This window comes from Schistocerca gregaria, chromosome 7, assembly GCF_023897955.1.
Source record: "Schistocerca gregaria isolate iqSchGreg1 chromosome 7, iqSchGreg1.2, whole genome shotgun sequence".
Taxonomy (NCBI): Eukaryota; Metazoa; Arthropoda; class Insecta; order Orthoptera; family Acrididae; genus Schistocerca; species Schistocerca gregaria.
In genome coordinates, this window is record NC_064926.1 from 406,986,293 (window position 1) to 407,009,371 (window position 23,079).

A 23,079-nucleotide genomic window follows, 5' to 3' on the forward strand; every position below is an offset into this window, starting at 1 on the left:
TTAATTTTAAATATACTGATGCAACATTGTGATCAACGCAGATGTGTAAGATCTCAAAGCACAGCATGATCAAACGGTCTCGTACTCATCCACCTCAAAAAGCTGTATAATAATTCTTACTTTGGAACAGAAGAATCGGAAAATGATAATGCATTCAAAAGAGCAAAGGCCACGGCTGAAGTATACCATGCCGTAATTCATGAGAAAGATGTCTGAAAGAGTGCCGGTCAGCAGCAACAGAACGACATTTTGACAACGTTGTCATTTCATTCACCACAGCACAAGTAATCTTCGACATTTCCGAATTTCGATTAGTAAGAAACGGAAGTAAATTCAGAGGGACTTGTTACTTGAATATAGTTTTCTGATTCTCTTGCAAATATTTCAGAATATATCAGTAATCATTTTCGTATTCTGCAGTTCAGCTAGTTGAAGCAATAATGCATTTCTGTACATGTATTATCACAAATAAAACGTAATGCTTCTGTATTAGTGGCACTTGAAACAAAATCTTTGTTATTGGCGCGTACAAGCAATTACTTCCTGGTACAGCACTTAGAACATTCCCCCTAAGTTATTTATAATCTGTCTGTTTATTGTTTGCAGTGATGAGATCTGCAATATAATGCTGTGGTACAAAAATATATTCATAATATTTTGGATGCAAATTCCTATTACAATTGTTACTATAAAACAAAAGAATGGAAACATGACATGTATTGTTTTCTGTGGATCTTCATTAATGTTAGACTAGGCACTTAGAAAGTTTGACACCTCTACTCTTCTTATGGCTGCTGAGGCTAGACAAAGGATAAAGTTCACTGTGATCCTCTGCAAATGGAACGTCAATAAAAGACAACTTTCAAGAACATAGGAATGTTATAGAGAATCTTTCATTAGACGATACGTTTACCTATATATCATTATATATGAACATGCCACACACATGCATCCCATTCCAAATCAAATTCATTATAAACACCTGGCTTAATCTTCACGCTTTATACTCCTACATTTATCGTTACTGCATTGGATTTTACATTTACAGGACTTTCTTTGTCCTCACCATCAATAAAGGTAACATATTAGTTAAGATACTATAAAATAATTGGAAGGAGCAGTAGAGAAGTCAGTGTCAGTCCATCGACATTTCGGTTGTCTCTTAATTCTTTAGGCGAATCAAAGCAATTGTAGGGATGAGCCATTTGATAAGGGCGAAGGCATTTTCGTTCCCCTCGCATCCTCAATTTTAACCTGTAATCCATCTGTAAGGCCTGATTAACTCCTAGTCTGCGATACGTTAAGCTGTTGCGTACACTGTGTGTCTTTCTCGGGAACAGTGGAACTGAATTTTTGTACCAAGCCATTTTTCGGATTTCTTCTTTATCTGGTTCCTGGCGAGCAGCCTTTGGTGTATTGAATGTTAGTTACTGTCCATAAGAACGTCAATAATAACCTCAAACGATTGTAGTGCATGCAGTTTACGTTTTTCAGTGGAATTTTCGGCGTACTACAGTTGGTTGTCTGCGCCAAAAAAGAGTTTGTTCATGCCTTTTAGTGCGGTCAGTATATTTCAGACAGTTTGTAGAACCAATAGAAGATGAAACTCCAGCGATACCTTAGCCACTATGTGCGTCACTCAACTCTCTCCTTTCCAGGTGACGATGTACCACTGGGACATGCCGCAAGCCCTGCAGTACATAGGGGGCTGGCCCAACCCCATCCTAGCGGACTACTTCCTCGAGTACGCCAGGGTGCTCTTTGACAACTTCCGTGACAGGGTGAGTTCATTTCTGTTCAAAACGTTTCTCCTTCTCTTAGCTTCAGACAGCCTAAGACCCAAAAATAAGTTTCGTGGTAGCGATACTGTAGTCAGCGTAAAATGTGTTGCGTGAAGTACGGCTGAGATAATCTCCGTACTGTGTCTACGCCATCGTCCTACGAATAACGTCCTAAGGCACGCTCTGTTGGGAAATTCGGAGGGATTTGGAGAGTGAAACCAAGAATTTAGTGTTTTAAGTTACTGCTTTCCTTATCGGGATATTAGGTGTCTTAGAGCTTTGATAGTATAGTTAAAAAGGGACTTAGAGTAACCTACGATGTGTAAGCGGGTTGCAGAACCGGTTGTGAAATAAATCGGAAGAACTAAGGCGCAGTTAAAACAAGCATTTGCAAATTCAAGTAAGAGGACGAAGAAAGTATCTGATGTGGATAAATTGTGATCGTCACTGATTTGAAAGCGAGCGAAGTAACAAGTGAATAGCTGCTGCCATATTTACTGTCAGAGAAAGAGGACTCGGAATTATCGACCTTACTATAGGAGCATCTATTGCAGCGTATCCGCATTTCATACTGATCCAAATTATACAAACAAATAGGAATGCTACCTTAGAGACTCACATCACACTTACTGACTTAGTAACAACTTTTAAGTTGTCTAGATAAGAAGAAGGTAGGTACACAGTGAACCCACGATCATTGGCTAATGATTAAAGGAGTTGTGTAGAAGTGGAAAGATGAAAGTAAAATTCTATATTCACTTATTACAATTACTAAAACGAACAAAGGTCTCAAACAGGATTTTAGCCTTCTTTTAACATTAACTTTGTCAAGGAATTAATCTGTAAGCTAAGACTTGATGAAACCCAAATCCAGCTACAGTTACTAAATGCAAGAATATAAAGAGGGACAAAAATATTGCCACTGTCTCTACATCATCGCCTTCCGATGAATTCCACAGGCAACAACTCCAGTCTTAACCAATTTTCAAGAGACCAAACAACGAAGATGGTGTTTTAAGTTGGTTTTTCCTAACTCTAATATTAAATGTCAGAGGTTTGATAGCAGACTGAAAGAGAGACTTAGAGGTTGCTTATCAAAGTTATATTTACGTAAGTGAAGATGAATCCTATATCCTGCTACCATTACTAAATGCAAGAATACTGAACTCGACAGAAATCTAATATTTATGTAAATGCTGCATTCTTGTATAGAATACATTTGGTAAGTTTATGTTCTCTAGAATGAAGATGATGAGTGAATCTGAGTTCAACCTAATGCATTTTCAACTTTGAACCGCAAATGTGTGTTAATTTGATAGTTTTATACGAGATAGCCACCAATGGAGATCTGCTGGTAACATTCAGAAGAAGATGTCAAACAATTGTTATAAACTCCCTGGCAGGTCAAATACTATGCTACATGTGCACAATTTGGGGACCGGAGCTCACGACCCGGACTCAGAACTGTGTGTTGGATAGTAAATCAAATCTAAAGCAAAAAAAAAAAAAAAAAAAAAAAAAGTGCAGACGTCACTGTTTCATCAAAGACTTTCGGGAACAATACCACATGCTGAATATATACAACTCCTTTATTTCATTGGAGCACAAACTGTTTAACGATATTCTGAAGAATCAAGAAGGTCTCAACAATTTTAACACAATGAAGTAAGGGAATTTTTTGTGCGGTTTTTCAGAATGTCCAGGTTCTTAGGAACTGCTGTCATGAAACATTCATATCAGTCTTTGAAATAAGTATACATGATTTCTAAAAGCAACTTCGCCAGTGGTCTGGTTTCCCACATCTTGGATATACTCGCACACGTAATTCGACAAAAAAATCGAGGGTTGGAAGATGAGGTGGTTGGAGTTGGAGAATAACTGTATAGGTTCGTCGAATTTCTGCATATACGAAACTGTGCTGAGAGGCATGGGATTTCTTCAAACTTCACATTTTTTACCAGTCAAAGATACGAGAAGGTGTTTCTGGTCAGTATCCATTTCCAAGCCACCACCATATTAAGTCGTCAACATCTACCTGTATTGAAGTGCCGTGTTTCTCTCGCAGGTGAAGATGTGGCTGACATTCAACGAGCCTTTCGAGTTAATGAAAGGCTACGCTACCACAGGCGGTCAAGCTCCGTCGCAGGAAGCTTCTGGCATCGGCGACTACCTGGCAGCACACACCGTCATCAGAGCGCACGCCATGGTCTACCGCCTCTACGACGAGCAGTACCGCTCCACGCAGAACGGTGAGTTTGTAATTCCTTTCTCAACTGTTCCCGAAAAGAAATCACCTGTTCTCCAATCTGGGTGTCAAAATTCCATTCACGGTAACCAAGTTTTAATGTCATTTACATTGGAACAAGATGGACACTGCAGTGACCATTGCTTAAGTAACCAACTGCTCTATTTAATCAAAAGTATTCAGACACATACTAATGGACATTAATGTGGGATGTGTCATCCCTTCTCCACTATGATGGCTTGAACTCTGCCTGGGACGCGTCCAGTTAGATGTCTGAATGTGTGGCAGCCCATTCTTCCTCAGAAGCCGAAATCAGAGAAGGTAATGATGTTGGACGCTGGTGTCCGGGGTGAGGTCGACGTTTAACGCATCCCGTAGGTGTTTTATTGGGTTGAGGTGGGAATTCTGGTCAGAACAGTCCACAAAATGTTGTTCGAAAGATGCCGCTTCAAGGCAGGGTGCATTCTCAACATGATAGGAACACCCATCGTCTGCGAGCCGTTCCTCTACGATACACAATACACAATGCATTAAAAGGTTTTCGTATGACTCTGCAATAACTGTATTCTTAAGCATAATAAGGGAACTCCACACTAACCACGAGAAAGACCCCCTCATTACTTCACTGTTATCGCTACAAGTGATCGCTGGTAAGGTCCTCACCAAACCCAGACTCAACCAGCGGTTTACAGCAGGCTAGAGCGCGAGTAATCGCACAAAATTACTCGTTTCCCATCATTCAGTGCCTGGTGGCGTCACTGTACAGCACTTAGCAGCAGTCTCCTAACCAGCAGGAGACCAACGTGCCTAGACCCACACATACACCTAGCGAAGATTCCTTCGGAATGCAAACTGTGAAACGTCCCCTTAGAAAAATTATACAAGACTGTGCTTAAACTGACACACAATATTTTTTTAGCGCAACGAAATCTGACTTTCAGTAATCCCTAAAAGAGAATGGCCCTGACTAATATTAACCTATACGTTTCACAAATCACTTACCTCACAAAAATCTTCGTTACTCGAACTACTGCAATACAGCGAGCGCCACAGCTAACTAAAAGATTCAAACTACGGAAGGCGCTAACTACTGATAGGCATAGTTAGCAAATAAAAGATTTTGATAGAGAACAAACAATGTATTTACCTCAGTAGTGTTCGAAAGTCATAACATATATAGCAGTTCATGTCATCCAGTCTTACAAATTTCAAAACTCCGCCATCTCTCTCCCCACATCCACCACCGCTGTCGGCTCACCTCCAACTGCGCAACGCTACGCGCTGTTCACATCCATCTACCCAACACTACAATGGCAGACAACAATGCAAACTAGCCACAGACTGCACAAAGCACAGCCAGTGATTTTTCATACAGAGCGCTACGTGGCGATACCAACAAGAAACCCTAACCAGCCTACTTACAACTGATATGAAATTACAAGGTATGTCCGTATATATTTGCCCACTATCGTATTTTTCTGTGTACTGTGCAGGATCCCATTTTATTTCACCCCGTTATCAAGTCTATATATCGTTCAGCAAAGTACGCATTACAACACGTCATTGGTCTAAGATGAAACTGTATATCTTGTAATTTTATACTAACTTGCATCCAATATTTCGATTTTTTTTAAAAATTAATATATTTGCTTTTTCCTGCCTGTAGCATTTTATTCGATAAAGGAGTAAAAGCCCAAATCTAGAAGATGCAGGGAAGATGCAGAAATATACTCTCAAGTGACGGTGTATTCCTTCAAGAAATTCCTGAAAGGAACTAACCTGCCAGGATCCAGATGTGAACCCAACAGAATACCTTCTCAGAATTCCGCTGTTGAAGAAGAATTGACTGCCAGACATTCTGGCACCTCAAATTATGTGTCCTAAACAGAGTTGAGACTGTCCTTAAGAGGGAAGAGTACCACACCCTACATTAACGTCCATTAGTATGTGTTCGGAAACTATTGATCAGTCAGTGTGCTGTAATATAATATCAGAAATGATGGACTGATGAAAAACTCCATCACCATTATCCTTGTAGCATTCACTGTGCGCCACATTCCTGCCCTGACATTATGCATATTCTGCTGCTACAACGAACAATTGTTTTCAGAACTCCACCTTCTAATGTTCTGCAAGTTCACTTAGTCCAACAAGGGCATAAATGCTTTATTAGAAGGAATGGCACATTTGATGATAAACTTCTCCATCATACACACACTACAGTTGGCAGTTGTAGTACTCACGACGAGCAACATTACTTGAATTTATCAGAGGGCGGGATACAGTTATTTGTACGATGAAGTGACAAATGTCTTGTTATGGAGACATTTGATGTGATTATGGCCGCACGACGGGCGTTAATGGGCACCGAAAAAGTAGAATGGTAGTTGGAAATAGACGCGTAGGACATTCCATTTTGGAAGTCGTTAGGAAATTCAGTATTCGTAGTCGTGTCAAGAATGTGGAGAGAATACCAAAAGTCAGGCAGTTCCTCTCACTCCAGACAATGCAATGGCCGACAGCCTTCACGACAGAGACCAGCGTGGTGTTGTCAGTGCTATAAGACAAGCAAGCCTATGTGGAATAATCGCAGAGATCAACGTGGAACGTAAGGAGAACGTATCCATTAGGACCGTGCTACAGAATCAGGCGTTAATGGGCTATGCCAGAAAGCGAACAAAGCGAGTGCCTTTGCTAACAGCACGGCATCGTCTGCAGTATCTCGCCTACTCACGTGTCCGTATCGGTTGGACGCTAGACGACTGGAAAACCATGGCCTGGTCAGATGAGTCCAGATTTCAGGTGTTTAGAGTTGGATTCGGGTGTGGCGCAGACCCCACGAAGCCATGGACCTAAGTTGTCAACAATGCACTGTGGCAGTTGGTGGTGGCTCCATAATGGTGTGGGCTGTGCTTACAAGAGAAATACTGGGTCCTGTGTTCCAACTGAACCTATCATTGACTGGAAACATTGATCTTCGGCTACTAGGAGACAATTTGCACCTTTTCATACTGCATTTTTATGTATGTCCATGTTCCACGTCGCCGGGCCACAATAGTCAGAGATTTGATTGAAGAGCATTCTGGATACATCGAGAGAAAGATTTGGTCACCCAGACTGCCCGAGTGTCATTGAACATTTATGAGATAGATTCGAAACGTCACCTCGGAAACACTTCCGCAATTATGCACGGCTGTAGAGGCAGCATGGCTCAATATTTCTGCAGGGGTCTTAGAAATAATTGCTGAGTACATGCCTAGTTGAGTTGCAGGACTATCTTGGGCAAAAGATTAAGAGGAACTCATGACTTTTGTTACATCAACGTAAGGTTTCAGTTTGAGTTTGTGTATTACGTCTGTGAACAAAACCTACAGACACACCACTGCGACGTGCCAAATGTTGCGAAAGCGATACGACACATGTCAGACTCCTAGGAAAGACCACACAATATCATCAACTGCCAGGGGTTTCCTCCCCTGAATTGGTTCCCTGGAAGCTTCGGACACAGCTCTTGCGTCAATTGTGAGTCATCCTGTAATTCCTGAATAACACACCGTCGGTAACTAAGGATATTGTATCCACCACATCAGTGCACCTTAAGCCGTAAATACACGAACCGATCACGTCTTTTACATCAGATATCTGCGGACACCGGTTATCTTATTTATGATCCTACAGCGACTACATGCAATTGGATTTTACCCGATCTACTTTATTCACATGGTCTCATGGCGAAGTAATGTAACCTCGAAACTGGTAGCGTACTAGAGAGTTCCAATTTACGGATAATGTGTATTGCTGTTTACTTAAAACTGACCAGCCGATATCCCAACCACCATCCTCTACAAAGATGGATATACAAAGATATTATTTGTTTAATTTTCTTTCCATAGCCAAATTATTACATAAAAATTGTACTGCATTGTTCTCGGCATTCTTTCATCGTTTTATTCGTAGTATAACTAAAATTGTATAACTTTTTTGTGGTCACAGAAACTGTTTTTCTAATTAAAAAAGGAAACAGCAGAAGACAGAAAAAACCGTCAGCTAAAACAGCTGGTATACTCTTTTCTTGGCTTCATCGTAGTATATAATTCTTTACAAATGACTGCTGGTGTTAGGCAATGCCATTATCAGTTATCTTCAAGCAGCACAATGATAACGTAGTACCCTTACAAAACAGTAAGCTTTCCTGACGTTACATGTTCCAATTTGGCATAAAACTGTCGAATGTATCACAGTTGTACTCATGCTTCTATTAACAATAAAACACTTAGAATATAGTCTGACAGCTGAACATCGATGATGGCTTGGCTCTACACTGCACAATCCTCATATAAATATGTTATATACATAATCGTCATCATTCTAAGTTTTGGTCAGCGTAGTCGACGCAACCTTAGGGATGTGTGACTGACATTTTTCTTGCAATTTGTTTCCATTACGCTTCAGAAGTTTCACTGGAAGGCCTTTAAACATACCCCATAAAGTTTCGATATCTCCCCAAACGATTTCCACGTTTCTCAGATGAGACGAAAGACATGCCTGACCCTCGATCTGATGCGAACGTAGAGGACCACACCTGACCACAGTCATGGTTCTTATAGGCAACTGCAAAACACTTTTCATGAAGGCACTGACCATATTGTCTCTCTATAGGAGAAAAGTATTACGAATCATGGCATACTTACTTTTTTCCTTTTGTCTCCTTCTCTGTTGACTGGCCTTTGGACTTTGACGGGGAAAGAGACTGGCAGAAGGTCGTATGCAGTAAAATATCTGGTCGCATTTCATACCAAAACGATGAACGACGAAATTTGTTGAACACTTTCGTGTTTATCCACGCTACAAATTTACATTACGTAGTATCGTGAGTTATCGATACTGCCATAGGGGGTGCCTCGAAGATTCCTGCGGGTGCCGCGAGAGGCTCTTTCAACATCGCCGCCAATGAAGAACCTCCAGACCGCCGGCCAAAGCAGGCCGCGTCAGGACAGTGACCACCTCGGCATCAGTCTTCTACCTCTACTTGTAGTTTCGTGACTTTAGTGAGAGACCCGAGTTGCTAATTGGTACCAACATAACCCCAAGTTGTTGACAGTTAGCTCAACCGACAAACATTCAGTGTACACAGACTCATGCCTGTGTCACGCATCTGATTATTATTATCCACGGCTGATTTGACCACATTCCACCCATTTCTCACTAGCAACGACCACACAACGGTTGCAGACGCTCAATACAGAACATTACGGGCAGGGCTAATAACCCTAATTTGGCACTGATGTTTCGGATGCGAAGTTGTCGCCCATCCTCCAAGTATGCTAGAAACTGTGTGATATTAGTTTAATTTGTAATAGGAAGCCAATCTGTTTCCGATCAAGTCTAACATTCAAGTCCTGTGAAGCTAGTCTACTCTCAATGCATTGCTGTGATCATAGTTTTCCATTTTCCTGACGCAAAAAAACGATTAAAAGTAATGCATTGGTTTTTAATGGTAATTATCGTATTTTTTCAGGCCAAGTTCGGTATCACACTAAACTGTGACTGGTTCGAACCATACGATGAACTGGAGGAATCCCTGGAGGCTCAGGAACGTGTAATTCAGTTCCAGGTAGGTAAACCGCAACATAAAATGTTTGATCTCAAGCCCTCTCTTGTTAACACGATTTCCCACTGAACAGGAATGAATGATACTGCATAATCTGTTATGTACAGTGGTATGAGATATTACCAAATTTAAGTAGCAATAAACTTTGGTAGATGAAAAATTAGTTTTTAGGTTTTATTTCTCTGTACGTGCGGTTATGACTGAAAGATGATATTTCTTGGAAGACTGCGTACTATTTATGACTGAAAGGTGATACTTTTCAGGAGATTGTGAAATAAGTATAACTCACTCATTTTCTCGAAGTAATTAATGCTGTTAGGTTCGTAGTTATGCCAACGAAATTTGGGATTGTTGCTTTTCATTAATGAAAGGTGAGTAACAATTTGTAAAATCATGCTATGTGTATAGAGCGTAACACGCCGTTATCAATCGCAAAACAACTATTGCCGAGAAATTAAACTACATTTTTGCCGAGAAATTAAATCACATTTGTGTATATATTATTAGTTATTCCACGTGAAAAGAAATTATACGTAATTTAGTTCCCGGAATGTTATTTTCAGTAGAAGCATGTTTATTTCACAAAAACTAGTACTCATAACCGCATGAGCTCTGTTCAAATTACGAACCAGGTTTCCCTAAAATATGTGAACAGCAGTGTCTCATAGCAAAGCGACAGCTGATATTTCCCTTTGACTCTTCCTTGTCATAAAAAGTTATTACATTATCCAACTCATTTCTTAAAAATTAAGAGTGGGATGCGAACATCCAAGGCGCAAAGTAGTGGCTACGTCCGAACTCGGGATTGTGGTCTTTCACGGGCAAGTGCTCTACCATCTGAGCTACCCAATCGCCACTCACGCCCTGTTCTCAAAGCTTAACTTCTGCCAGTACCTCGTCTTCTACCTTCCAACCTTTACAGAAGATCTCCTACGAGAACCGAAAATCTAATAAATCCATCAGTGTGGCTCTGTAGAAACTGAAGATTGAAAGGACATGTTAAATAACATAGAATACTTTAACCACGTGGTGTGCTGTGGTAAAAATGTAGCTTAGTTTTTTGCGTAGGTGTCACTGCTTTCACTGTATATTGTTTTTTTTCACACACGAGCAAACATTACAGAAATAACTACTAGTTAACTTCAAACTATGCAAAAAATAAGTACCGTACTCAGCATTTGTTGGGAAGTGAATTTTATGTCGAAAGGTGTATGAGCAAATAAACAAGAAAATTAGTTTATGAAAATAAATATTTTAATTTTTGAGATCATATTTATGTAAGTTTTAGGTCGTAAGTGCCTGCATATTTCGCTGTTTTTATGTCATTAAAATCCGGGACCTAGGCACTACGACGGCGAGAAACTGGTGAGCTCACAGCTGGAAGAATGTACTCTGGTGCTCCACAGGCGCTCCGACTGTCAAGTGTGAAGAGGGCGTCCTAAATTATGTAAGAGACAAGCTGACGACGAAACGTTGCTCGTGTCATGTGCTCATGTAGACGAGCACTGGTCAGCCCTCATTACGTCCGTTGTATGTGTATGGTGAAATGGGAAATTTGAAAGTGATCCGATATTCAGACTTGTTTTCCAGACAGTACATTTTCGGACACGTGTTAATCATCAAGGCTTTATCCACAAAGCCCCTTTACAGCCCCTATAAGCCTGTAATAGGAACTGTGGATCACCCTGTATGCAGGCAACTCTCAATTCAAATGATTTCAACAATGATTGAAGACTATTTTGGGTCCACATAGGCATAATAAAACTAAAGATCTTGGCATGATATCTGTTGTAGACAAAGTAGAATATAAAAGAGTACAACAGCGATTCTGGAGACACGCCTTGGGATAAATTTCCTGATGCAAGTACAAATAGTAAACAAAATTTCACATCCTCATGTTACTATCTCGTACAAAATAATAAAGGGTTTAGTATATCTAAAGTGGGCAGCTTTTGTTGTTTGACAGTAATCGAAAAGGTACTCCACTCTCGTCACATGTTCGTAGTCATGACAGATGTTATGTTCTGTGCTAATACGTAGAGCCATTGTCTGAAAGCTGGCATAACCCCAGTTCTGTATGCAGAGTCCTTGATAAATCCTCTTGCATTAATGCATTGTAACTTAGCAGAGTCAGATTGGGAAACGCCTCATATGGAGATGTGGTAACAACTCCATGATCATGCGTGGATGGTTGGGGGTTGGACGGGGGCGGGGGGGGGGGGGGGGGAGAGGGGGAACATCCAACTGGAGAATGACATCGGGAGGCATAAGTGGAACTGTATAGTTCGCCAGCATGTCGAGATAGGTGTTCTCTGTCACTGATGAGCATGCGCTGTGCGACTTAGCGCTGTTCAGGAAAGAGTGAGAATCACATGTTTGAGAGTGTCTATATCAATTTCAAATTTGCCCAGCAGCATTAAATGTCATTTCGCTGTAAGGGTTAGTTTTTGTGTGTACTTGTAGCCAAGACACCTTGTTTCCGTGGCACACTGACTTTTTCTTTGTTCAGATGCTCTGGTTTGGCTTCAAGCACTTGCTGCATTATGAACACCTTACAGCTCGGTCTGTTCGCGAACCCTATCTACGTGGACGGCGACTACCCGGCCATGGTGCGGGAGCGTGTGGACAACAACAGCAGAGCCGAGGGGCGACCAAGGTCACGCCTGCCCAGCTTTACTGAGGAAGAGAAGCGGATGATCAATGGTCAGTACACCAGCACCAGAAGATGCAGAAATCTTACGATTTCTTATGTGTTTCTTGTTCCATGTTTGTTTCTTCTCCCATGCAACTTCCACATTTTTATTTAGATAGACTCTATGCCTTTATCCAATTGCTTTCGCTGATGTATCTTACTTCAATCACAAATGCTGCTATTCATTTTCTGTTGAGATCGGGCCATTGGTGTTTTTATATTTTCAAAGCTATATCTATTGCTCCTCTGTGCAACCATTAAAATGTTCTCTTTTTTCGTACACTACAGAAAACGTGGAAGAATGTTTGTTGAATAAATAACTTATGAGGATGTACGATTTTCTCAGCAGTTTAATTAATACTGAAATTAATGAATATAAAATTTATTGTATTTAATTTCTCCAATCTATCCCATTTGGCACAGATTTATTATCTGGACTGTTGACTTATAACTCTGATGTCCTTGTTATAAGATTATATGACTGTTTCCTTAGTTTGTGTGTATTACCTAAACACCTGTTACAATCAGTCTTTGTCACTTTCTGATTCATGTTGTTCTTGATGATTTCAATTCTGTACAACTCTTTCCCTGTCAATGCAATACTAGTTCCAATATTAGATTTGAATAATATTAACTATGCAGGTCTCCCATAACGTTTGGAATCTATGTATCTATCTCTATCAATCCTACTAGAGGCCTTCATTTTTCTTAGAGCACTTGTTAAAGTCTCCTTCTTAGATGGTTCATTAAGCTTTCGGAAATATGAGTGCCAAATACTACAAAGTTTTATTTCCCAGGATGTTTCTGTCCTTTTGTGGAACACATGAGGCATCGCTGTTGTGAGCGATTTTGCAAACAATGGTAAGGAGAGGTGGGTTACAGAGTGCCATCGAAGGACAGCTTGTCAGGAGCAGAAATTATTAGTGAACAAGTTAACACAACAAACAGAAGATATACTTATCTAGTATTTTTCAAAGCGAATGAAGAGTGATTACAAATAATCCAGCAAGAAACAGATGATGAGGCTCCTTGAAGTAAGCACAAGCAACTGGAGTTGGGGCTGTGACTGTGCTGCTTCTGCGCAGTGACCCATAGCAAAGTGGTGCTGACCCAAAGTAAGATATGTGGCTGCCGCCAGCCCTCCTGTATTGCTGCGGCAGAGGGTGCTCATGGTACAGAGCCTGAGACATGGCTCAGTGGGCGTTCTCCATTGGGTCACCTGGATCCCACATTCCTACATGACCATATCAGCACTGAACGAAAATTTGCAATTCCAATGTCTAGTGTGGTACGATAGTAGGCTGGTGTTTTTATAAGATACTCCATTCCCCATAGTCATGCACTGTTCCAAAAAACATCAAAATATGAAATGACCTTATGGAAGGTCATGGTAAGCCTGGACAACATATCCAAAACTAGCTCTTCTAATTCTTCGGTATGCTAAACTTCATGTTGAAAACCTTGGTGAGCCCTTTGTTCACCGATCTCTTCTATCCACAGCAATGAACTGCATTTATTAAACATTTACAAATTTCTTTCTTCACTTCTATTACATTCCTCCTCTGCTTAAATCACAACTTACTCTTTTATAATACATTGTCTGTGCCACATACATTGTCAATACATTTATACAACATTAACTATCATGTGTTTATTGTGGCAGAATGACTGTGTCGAACAATCAGTCATAAAACAGCCTCACGATTCTTGTATTGGGAATGCAAGTTACTTTGTGTCATGATGTATCCTTCCTGGTTTTCTTTCTAAGTTTAGTTGTGCAATACAATCTCACAGACAGCATCCCATTGATAAACTATCAATGTTACTGACACGTGTGTCCGTGATAAGATATTCAAGTTGTACGAGATGCACTGAATTTATCACAGATGTTGTAAACACTTGTGCCATAAAATTAGCCCAGCAAAGTTTAGTAAGAGACTGCTCAGAAGCTTTGAATTTGCTCTATGGGCACATAACGATTAATTACAGGATAGCAGTTTACATATTGGTCCCAGAAATATTCTGCTCATTCAACTCCTCATACTGCCTCGTATTCAATTCCATCCGTTGGCTTGATTTTCTGGACGTCCTCCCCCCCCCCCCCCGTCCCCCAAAACTAATTTCTGATGCCTGGTGGCATTGTTCAAGCAAACAGATAGAACATTTGATGCCAGATACAAAGACGACATGAGAGCCAGGAAATATGGTATAATCCAAACCACATATACAGAAAATCAGACAGAAAATGACCACAAACCAACCACTAGAGAAGATGACAAGAAAATAACTAGAATAAAAAATAAAAAATACCTAACTATGCAAGAAAATTACCATATACAGAAAACCAAAGCAGAAGTTAAAATCCTGTTGAATGGCAAAGTACACATGTAAAGCGATTCATTATTTACACTAAAAGATAAAATAATGCAATAATACTGCCAAAAAATTTAATATGTTAATACTGTGCAATATAGTAATAATAGCACCCAACACCTTTTCATCCTCTCATCCATGAACCCCTCTGCAGAATACTGAAACGAAAACTAAAATCAGCCAACGCCTACGTTAAAAATAGAAGAAAAATGAAGCCTCGTCTGCTCAACAACTCACTGTCTCTCTCTCGCTCATACACACACTCGTTATAAACACCATGAATAGAAGTCAGTCCCGAACATATACTTCGTTAGGTTGGCAACATACAGGTAAACATACCAAAGAGAAGGAAATACGTAATGGAGTCGCAATATTTACGTTGTGAAAAGAAGTGTCCAGCGAAATTGTTGTATCGAAGGACAAAAGAGCAATATTACTTCATAAGAAGAGTGAGAAACTTGGTGAACAGTTTGAGGAAGGTCAGAACACAAAGCAGTGATTAGATGGCAGTAATAAAAGTGATAGTGCGACCTCCACACTAGATGTGAGGAAATGGGGATCAGCAAAGAGTAAGTAATTACTTTGTTACAAGAAATCGCGACGTGAACTTTTTAATAATCTAAAACTAACAAAACTGTGTCGTTGTAGATCCCACTGATGATGTCTTAGAAAAGGAGAAGGCGAAACGGGTATGGGATAAATAAAGTATTTAGAAACACAAAAAGGCAGGTTTTTTTTTTTTTTCAAAACAAGTATTGATATGCTTGCTGTGGAGGATGGCCGCACAAACGAACTTGTTATTCACGCCATGCCAGGCATTTCCGTGTGGTCTATGCCAGAAATTCAGAAGACTTCATCTGAACATACGTAAAACCATACAACACATAAAATTCAAGAACATATGCAAATGTAACGATCTTGTACCTAAATACATCCCTGTAAAGATTAAGAACAGTTCACCCATCGCCCAAAATGCAATGCATGCTACTCAGAAATCGTGATTGCAATACGAATCAAATTCCTACACCCTAAAAAACGAGATTAAAATTATGAGCCTTATAGGAGACATTTACAACTTGCAGACACTATTAAAAATATGATAGTTTCTCCCATTTGGTCAACAAGGTCGGAAAGCACACAAAAATTGTTGAACAAAGAATGGAAACAGTTTATTCAACAAAAATCAAGCAACTCAAGAAACCCCAGTCACAGCATATTAGCTTTACACACAGCCAAGAAAAACACATACAGTAAAATAGTAAAGAAAGGCAGCTATTGAAGAAAGGACTAACATACAATGGAAATTAAGAAATAGACGAAGATTACTTAGAAAATTTAGTTATAAAGGCAGAAAGTGTTTGGACAAAGGAAGACAGGAATGAAAACAGCAGTGTCAATATGTTGCTAACTAGAGAATAAAGAAAAAAAAGGAATCGAAATATAGAAACCAGTATAAAAACACAACAACACAAAACAAGGAAAACACAGAATCTGCAACACTCAGAAACCTTAGAAGGAAACTTCAAAATAAAAATCTTACCATTTCAAAAGCAGAGAGGAGCAACACAGTAGTAGTGATAGACTAAGAACAATACATTGAAAAAACACAAGAATTCATCTCAAAAAATAACATTACAAAATTAAAATCAGACCTACAAACAGATCTGAGATAAAAGTAAAAAACACTCAAAAAATTATTGACATCATATTGGATAACACAGAGACAAGAAAGTTCACACAGATCAATCCCACTGCACTGGTCCTCTGAAGGCAACCAAAAATCCTCAAACTAGATCTTCCTGTGAGGCCACTACTGGACTTCAGAAATTCCCCCACTTACAAGCTTCCAGGATACATGTTAAAAGTACAATCTGTAAATTTCAAAGTACAAGAAGACAGAACCATTAAAAAACAATACACAACTAATACAACAAATAAAAGATATAAGAATTGGAACACTCCTCTCATTTGATATAGAAAGCATGTTTTCCAACATATCAGTACCAGAAACAATAGATATCATAGATAAGAACCTGAAATAATATAGTCAATTCCCTGATGAACAGATTAAGGAAATGTACACATAAAGAAGTCTCAGAACAGAACAAAATTATTTCAATCTTCAAATCAAACACATGCACCATGCAAGCACATGCTCCATAGACTTAACACAGTACCATTCACCAAAGAAAGCTACAAAAAAGAAAAGGAAATAATAATGCTAATAGTGCAAAATAATGGTTAAAATAATAACACAGTCATAAAACTAAACAACAGAATTAGAAGTAAAATAAGAGCAGAAAGCTCCATACCACAGGCAACAACACATCAGAACCCAACACAAACAGGTAGTTCCATAATGACTACACTGGATAATCATAAAAAAGATGAAAGAAAGCACAAAATGGTAAACAATGACATACAATCACAAACTCACCCATAAAACCACGCAATATTTTCAAAAGACAGGGAATAAACACGTCATACACAATAGACAATCCTATACATAAGTATACCCGAAAACTGACAAAAAACAGAGACATATAACGGAAAGTAGGCATATATGAGCTAGAGTGTAACACTTGTGAAGGCAGATACACTGGACAGACAGGTAAAACATTTCATATCAGATGCAAAGGACACATGAGAGTCTGGAAATATGGGGCAAACGAATCCACATTTGGAGACACCTCCTAACCATACAAGAAAAATACCATATAAAGATAACCAAAGCACAAGGGAAAATCCTGTTGAATGAGCAAGTACACATGCTAAGCAATTCATTGTTTACACTGATAGATAAAATAACGAAATAACGCTCCCAAAAATGATTAATATAATAATACTGTCCAATATAATAATAATAGCACCCAACATCCTTACACTCACTCATTCATGAACCCCTCCACAGAATATTGAAACGAAAAGTCAAATCAGCCGACACCTACGTTAAGAAAGAAGAAAAAACGAAGCCTCGTCGGCTCTACAACTCACTGTCTCTCTCTCGCTCATACACACACTCGTTATAAACACCATGAATAGAAGTTAGTCTCGAACATATACTTCGTTAGGTTGGCAACATATGGGTAAACATACCAAAGAGGAGGAAACACGTAATGAATATTTACGTTGTGAAAAGAAGTGTCCAGCGAAATTGTTTTATCGAAGGACAAAAGAGCAATATTACTCCAAAAAAAAAGAATGACAAACATGGTGAACAGTGTGAGGAAGGTCAGAACACAAAGTAGTGAACATTTGGCAGTAATAAAAGTGATAGTGCGACCTCCAGACCAGATGTGAGCAAACACAGACCCGCATATCGTAAGTAATTAATTTTGTACAAAAAATCGCAACCTGAACTCTGTAATAATTTAATAGTAACAAGACTATATCGCTGTAGATCCCACTCATGCCTTCTTAGAAGAGGAAAAGGCGAAATGCGTATGGGATATATAAGGTAACTAACAGCTGGAAAAGGAATTTTTACTTACAAAACAATTATTGGAATGCTTACTGCAGAGGATGGCCACACAAGCGAACCAGGAAAGAAAAATACTTAATCACCTCACTATCCTACACATTTCCACTACTACACATCCCTAAATAACAATCCATATTCCTTACACTGGAAAAAGAAAATGAAATTACAAGAATTTTCAACAGCAACATAGTCATACTACTTCTCACTATAAATTATGTAGCGAGTGAGTACCTGCTGAAACACACTGTTACACACCGAAAAAAATGACTAAAGGTAACTTATCCTCCTCAATAAATACTCAGGTCAACAGCTTATACTACTAGACAATGGGCCAATCTCCTCCTCTTGACACTCACCGTATTACCTACATCAACCAGACGGAAAGTAAGACTTTTATCTATATTATTCTCAAGAACCAGGTTAGCCATAATCGACTGTAAATCTTCTTATTGAATATTGGTTTCGACACGTAGACCTGTCATAATGTCGTGATATGTCAATATCTTACAAGATCCGATGATGACAGCAAAGATCAGTCGAAACCGGGAAACAAGCCGCCACAACGTCAAACATGTATTTACACCACCTACATTTACACTCTACTGTCGGCGGTGTCAGCTCTACCGACATTACTTTGTAGGGTGGGTGTTGGAGTGACACGTCAGTGAGGCCCAGTGACTAACTCGTGGTCCAGAGAAATTCTTTATTGTACATCAGTTACACATTTTGTCATAATTACCGTAGGTGAGACGAGGCCCACTCCAGTTTGGTGAAACAGCAATGACCAGCGGTCAGCTGGATTCAACATCAGCGAAGAGGTACACGTGTCAGCGGGTGCACTACTGACGACCAGTAACTTTGTGGCCCATCAATCTCCCAAGAACCTGATACGATCTGAGCACTCTTTGTTGTGGTGCGACTGCATTCTGTAGTTGAGCGCCTGCATTCAGGGTTCCCAGGCCCAGTTCGCATCCTCCATAGTGACAAATGAAGACTGATGTGCACAGCACATGACCTACTGCCACCTAGCTTCAGTCTAGTGCGGCAGGCGCGAACGGCAATTCGACGGCTCAGCAGTGCTATGGCAGCAAGTCCCAATGTGTGAACGTGGTGCGAAGGCGGCTATTCGGACCCAGTGTCGACCCCATGGCTGCAGCTGGGTGTGCCCAATTGTTTCGTCGTCTAGCAAACTCTTGGCCTTGTGGTAGCACTGCTAGGATCCAAACGCCTCTGAATCAAAATTTTCAGTTGTTATAAATCTCTCACGTACATTTCTTACACTGTTACTTGTAGGCAGGTCAGATAGCTCTAATACTGTACTTAACCTGTTATGGTGAAACTGTCATGCTCGCTGCAGTTATTACCATTCGTTTGGGCATGTTCCACTGAGCATAAGTAGCCCGTCTCACAATCCTTTTGCGTAAATGTAGCTATAACTTGTATGTCCACAGCCTGCTATTACAAGCCAGAGGCAGCTAAAGAAATACCACACGGTATTCTTTGTACAAATTCCTACAAGTTTTATTTAAATGTAGGTAATGACACCACATCTAGAGGTGTGTTTGTTACATTTTTAGGGTTGTGGACATGTTTTCAAAAGTTATAAATATTTGATGATGAGCACAAACAGTCAGAACATTAATTCAAAAACAGTCTGATACTAGAGTACAGGTCCAGTGCCTTTTAATTTGTTATTTAAAAATGAGAAAACGCTGAGAAAGAATTACTAGCAATCGTCAGTTATTTAAAAGTTCAAAAATTACCTTACAGGTCATAAAGTGAACGTTTATTGTGACCAAAGTGTGAAGCTACTTGCAAGAATACAGACTTTACCACAGTAGTTTCATCAGATGGGTATTGTATGTGCAGCATTTTAATTAGAAACAAAATCAAGAAAATTGGTTGTGTTCTTACACTTTATCCAGGTTTCCTCTGGGAGTGGTAGTGGCATAGACACTAGCAATCTGAAAATCAAAAGAGTTCTAAATCTTGGAACCAAAGGGAATCAAAGATGTATAATGAATTAGAAACATTTATAATGGGTTATGGAGATATCAGAATCATGATGAAAACTGGAAACTGGTGAAAAACTATGTGGGGAGAAAGGAGCATGAAAAACTTCAGCAATATAGTACATTTCATAAGGGGGTACTTTCCAAAAGAACTGTTTTAGATAATGATTATTAAAACTATTTTGACCTCAACATTCTATTGAAATTTTAATGAAATAAGAATATAAAGTTTTGGCTCCTATGTAGCATTACACTGCATACAAAATAAATTTAAAAATTCTCATACCCTTTGACAAGGGTGAGATGGTTACGTTAAGCAACCTCACGCAAAGTGGATTTATCCAGAATACAGTATCTACTACACAAATAAGCTTAATTGCAGAAGTTATGTATGAGCCTTTACCTAGAACCCGAATGCAATTTGTTACCCTTTTATTATTGGAGGTATATGACATTAACCAATCAAGAAATCATTTCAAAAATCGAGAGATACTTCTTTCCGAATGTAGGGACACGAGAAGCTATTTTGTTTTAGAACACAGTTTACCTCTGAGAAATGTAAAATCTTTGTTGACAAGGAATATTTAAAAACTATACTCATCTCTCTTTACTTTTCATCAGTCAAAACAGTTAATTATATGTGTGAGAGATTTGTAGACTGTGTGGGATATACTGCAGTAAGAGCCATTCAGACTGAGTACAATACACGCATCTTCAGGATGTTCTCGATATGACAGGAATACAGCTAACGTTTATCTGAACTCATTGAGTATGCAGTGTGTAGGGTCATTACATCTCAAGAAACAGAGGAAATCTGTCGAAAAACCATGGGTAGACCGTCAGAAGTTAGGAAGAAGAAATATATGAAATAGTAAAAATGACTTCCTGTAAAGTGGTAGATATAGTACCCATTAAACCAGAAAAGAGGTGATTGACAAAAAAATGGTTCAAATGGCTCTGAGCACTGTGGGACTTAACTACTGTGGTCATCAGTCCCCTAGAACTTAGAACTACTTAAACAGAACTAACCTAAGGACATCACACACATCCATGCCTGAGGCAGGATTCGAACCTGAGACCGTAGCAGTTGCGCGGTTCCGGACTGCACGCCTAGAACCGCTAGACCACCGGGGCCGGCGGTGACTGACAGTCGGATCAAATTAAATAATTTTTTGATGATTACAATGTGCAGTTTGACATCCTGGATAACCCTCACCTAAATGTATGGAGGGTAATTTATCCTAAATAAAAAATAATTGAGTGTGAGGAACATTACAGGGCTGAAACCTTATATACAGGGTGAACCACCTAACATTACCGCTAGATATATTTCGTGAACCACATCAAATACTGACGAACCTATTCCACACACTGAACGTGTGGAGAGGGGCTAGTGTAATTGTTTAATGCAAACCATACAAAAATGCACGGAAGTTACAATATCTCCTAATGTAATTAACATTTTACAATGCAACAAATGGCACTGATTATGCATTTGTTTATATGTTCAGATGTGCTAACGAAACTAACGGGGTTCCATTTAAAAACGTAGATTTGTGTTAATAACATACTTCTCTGCATTTTTTTATGGTTTGTATTAACCAATTACATTTGCCCCATTCCTCACCTTCGGTCTGTGGAATCGATTCGTCAGAATTTGATGTGGTTTACGAAATACATCCAGAGGTAATGTTAGGTGACTCACCCTGTATAGAAGTCGTGAATTGTTTGCATATTTTTTATTATACTTTTCTTGGTTCTCGATACATTTATATTTCTGTTTAAGTGAAGGAAGACGTTGTAAACCCTTTAATACAATAACAGTTTGAAAAGGAAATTAATCACACACTCTAATTCTGTCTGAGATGACAAATGAGTTGGATGAACTGCTGAATGGATTGGGTGGTGTCTTCATGTGAGATTATAAAATGAACATCCACAAATGTGAGACAAGGAAACTGCAATGTAGTTGCATCAAGTCAGGTGCCACTGACGGTGATGGATTATGAAATGAGACACTTAAAGATGAGATTTTGGTGTTTGGCTGTCAAAATAATTGGGTAAGAATTAATGAGAGACGATGAAAAATGCTGACTGGCAAAATAAATAAAGTCTTTTAGAAAAAGAGTTATTTGTTAACTCCAATATTAATATAAGCCTTACAACATCTCTTCTATAGATATTTTCTGGGGTTCAGCCATTGATTGGAGTGAAAAATCGATGGTAAGCTGTTCAAAAAAGGAAAGGATAGAGTTTTTTGAAATGTAGTGATATATAAAAATTCTAAAAATTAGATGCATATGTCAAATCACAGATAAGATATAGGATAGAACTGGGGAGAAAAGTAATTTATGAAACAACCTGACTATAAACATTGATCATCTGACAGAGTACCCTCAGGCACCAATAAATTGTTAATCTGGTATTAAAGGAAGGTGGTGAAGATCTGCAGAAAATGACTCTTTAGGCTGAAGAACTCAATATTAACAGAAAATCAGATGATGTGGTTGGGTGAATTGCATCACGGCAGTGATATGGAAAAATTTTCCACTGTGGAATATTTTAGATAAAGTGACCATTTATAAACTTGAGCTCTTCTAGGGCTACTCTGGATCTATTAACACAAACATCATATGTAATATGCATCATAATTTTATTATTGCATACTTCAGAGCTATGTAAGTTTATGTCTGCTTACCCTTTCTAGAGTTAGCCATGCTAGATCACTAATGATCAATTTTCTCTCATTGGTTTTACAAATTGTTTAATGTAAATGTTTCTTTACTATTGACACTGATTATAAGTTACTTACTATTAATGTTCATAGTTCTCTTTAGGAATGCATAGGTTGGATGATTCTTTTACAGTTATTTTAGTCTTACTT

At 39.1% G+C, this 23,079-nt stretch overlaps 1 protein-coding gene across 1 annotated transcript in view; it reads left to right on the forward strand.

Annotated features, from left to right (window-relative positions):
• Positions 1 to 1,628: 1,628 nt before the first annotated feature.
• The window catches only part of LOC126282412 (myrosinase 1-like), a 72,890-nt gene continuing 51,439 nt past the window's right edge, over positions 1,629 to 23,079 (forward strand). Inside the window, exons 1-4 of the mRNA XM_049982069.1 lie at positions 1,629 to 1,781; positions 3,847 to 4,038; positions 9,545 to 9,640; positions 12,196 to 12,340. Of these exons, the coding sequence (XP_049838026.1) occupies positions 1,629 to 1,781; positions 3,847 to 4,038; positions 9,545 to 9,640; positions 12,196 to 12,340 (586 nt within the window). The remainder of the gene's footprint in view (positions 1,782 to 3,846; positions 4,039 to 9,544; positions 9,641 to 12,195; positions 12,341 to 23,079) is intronic.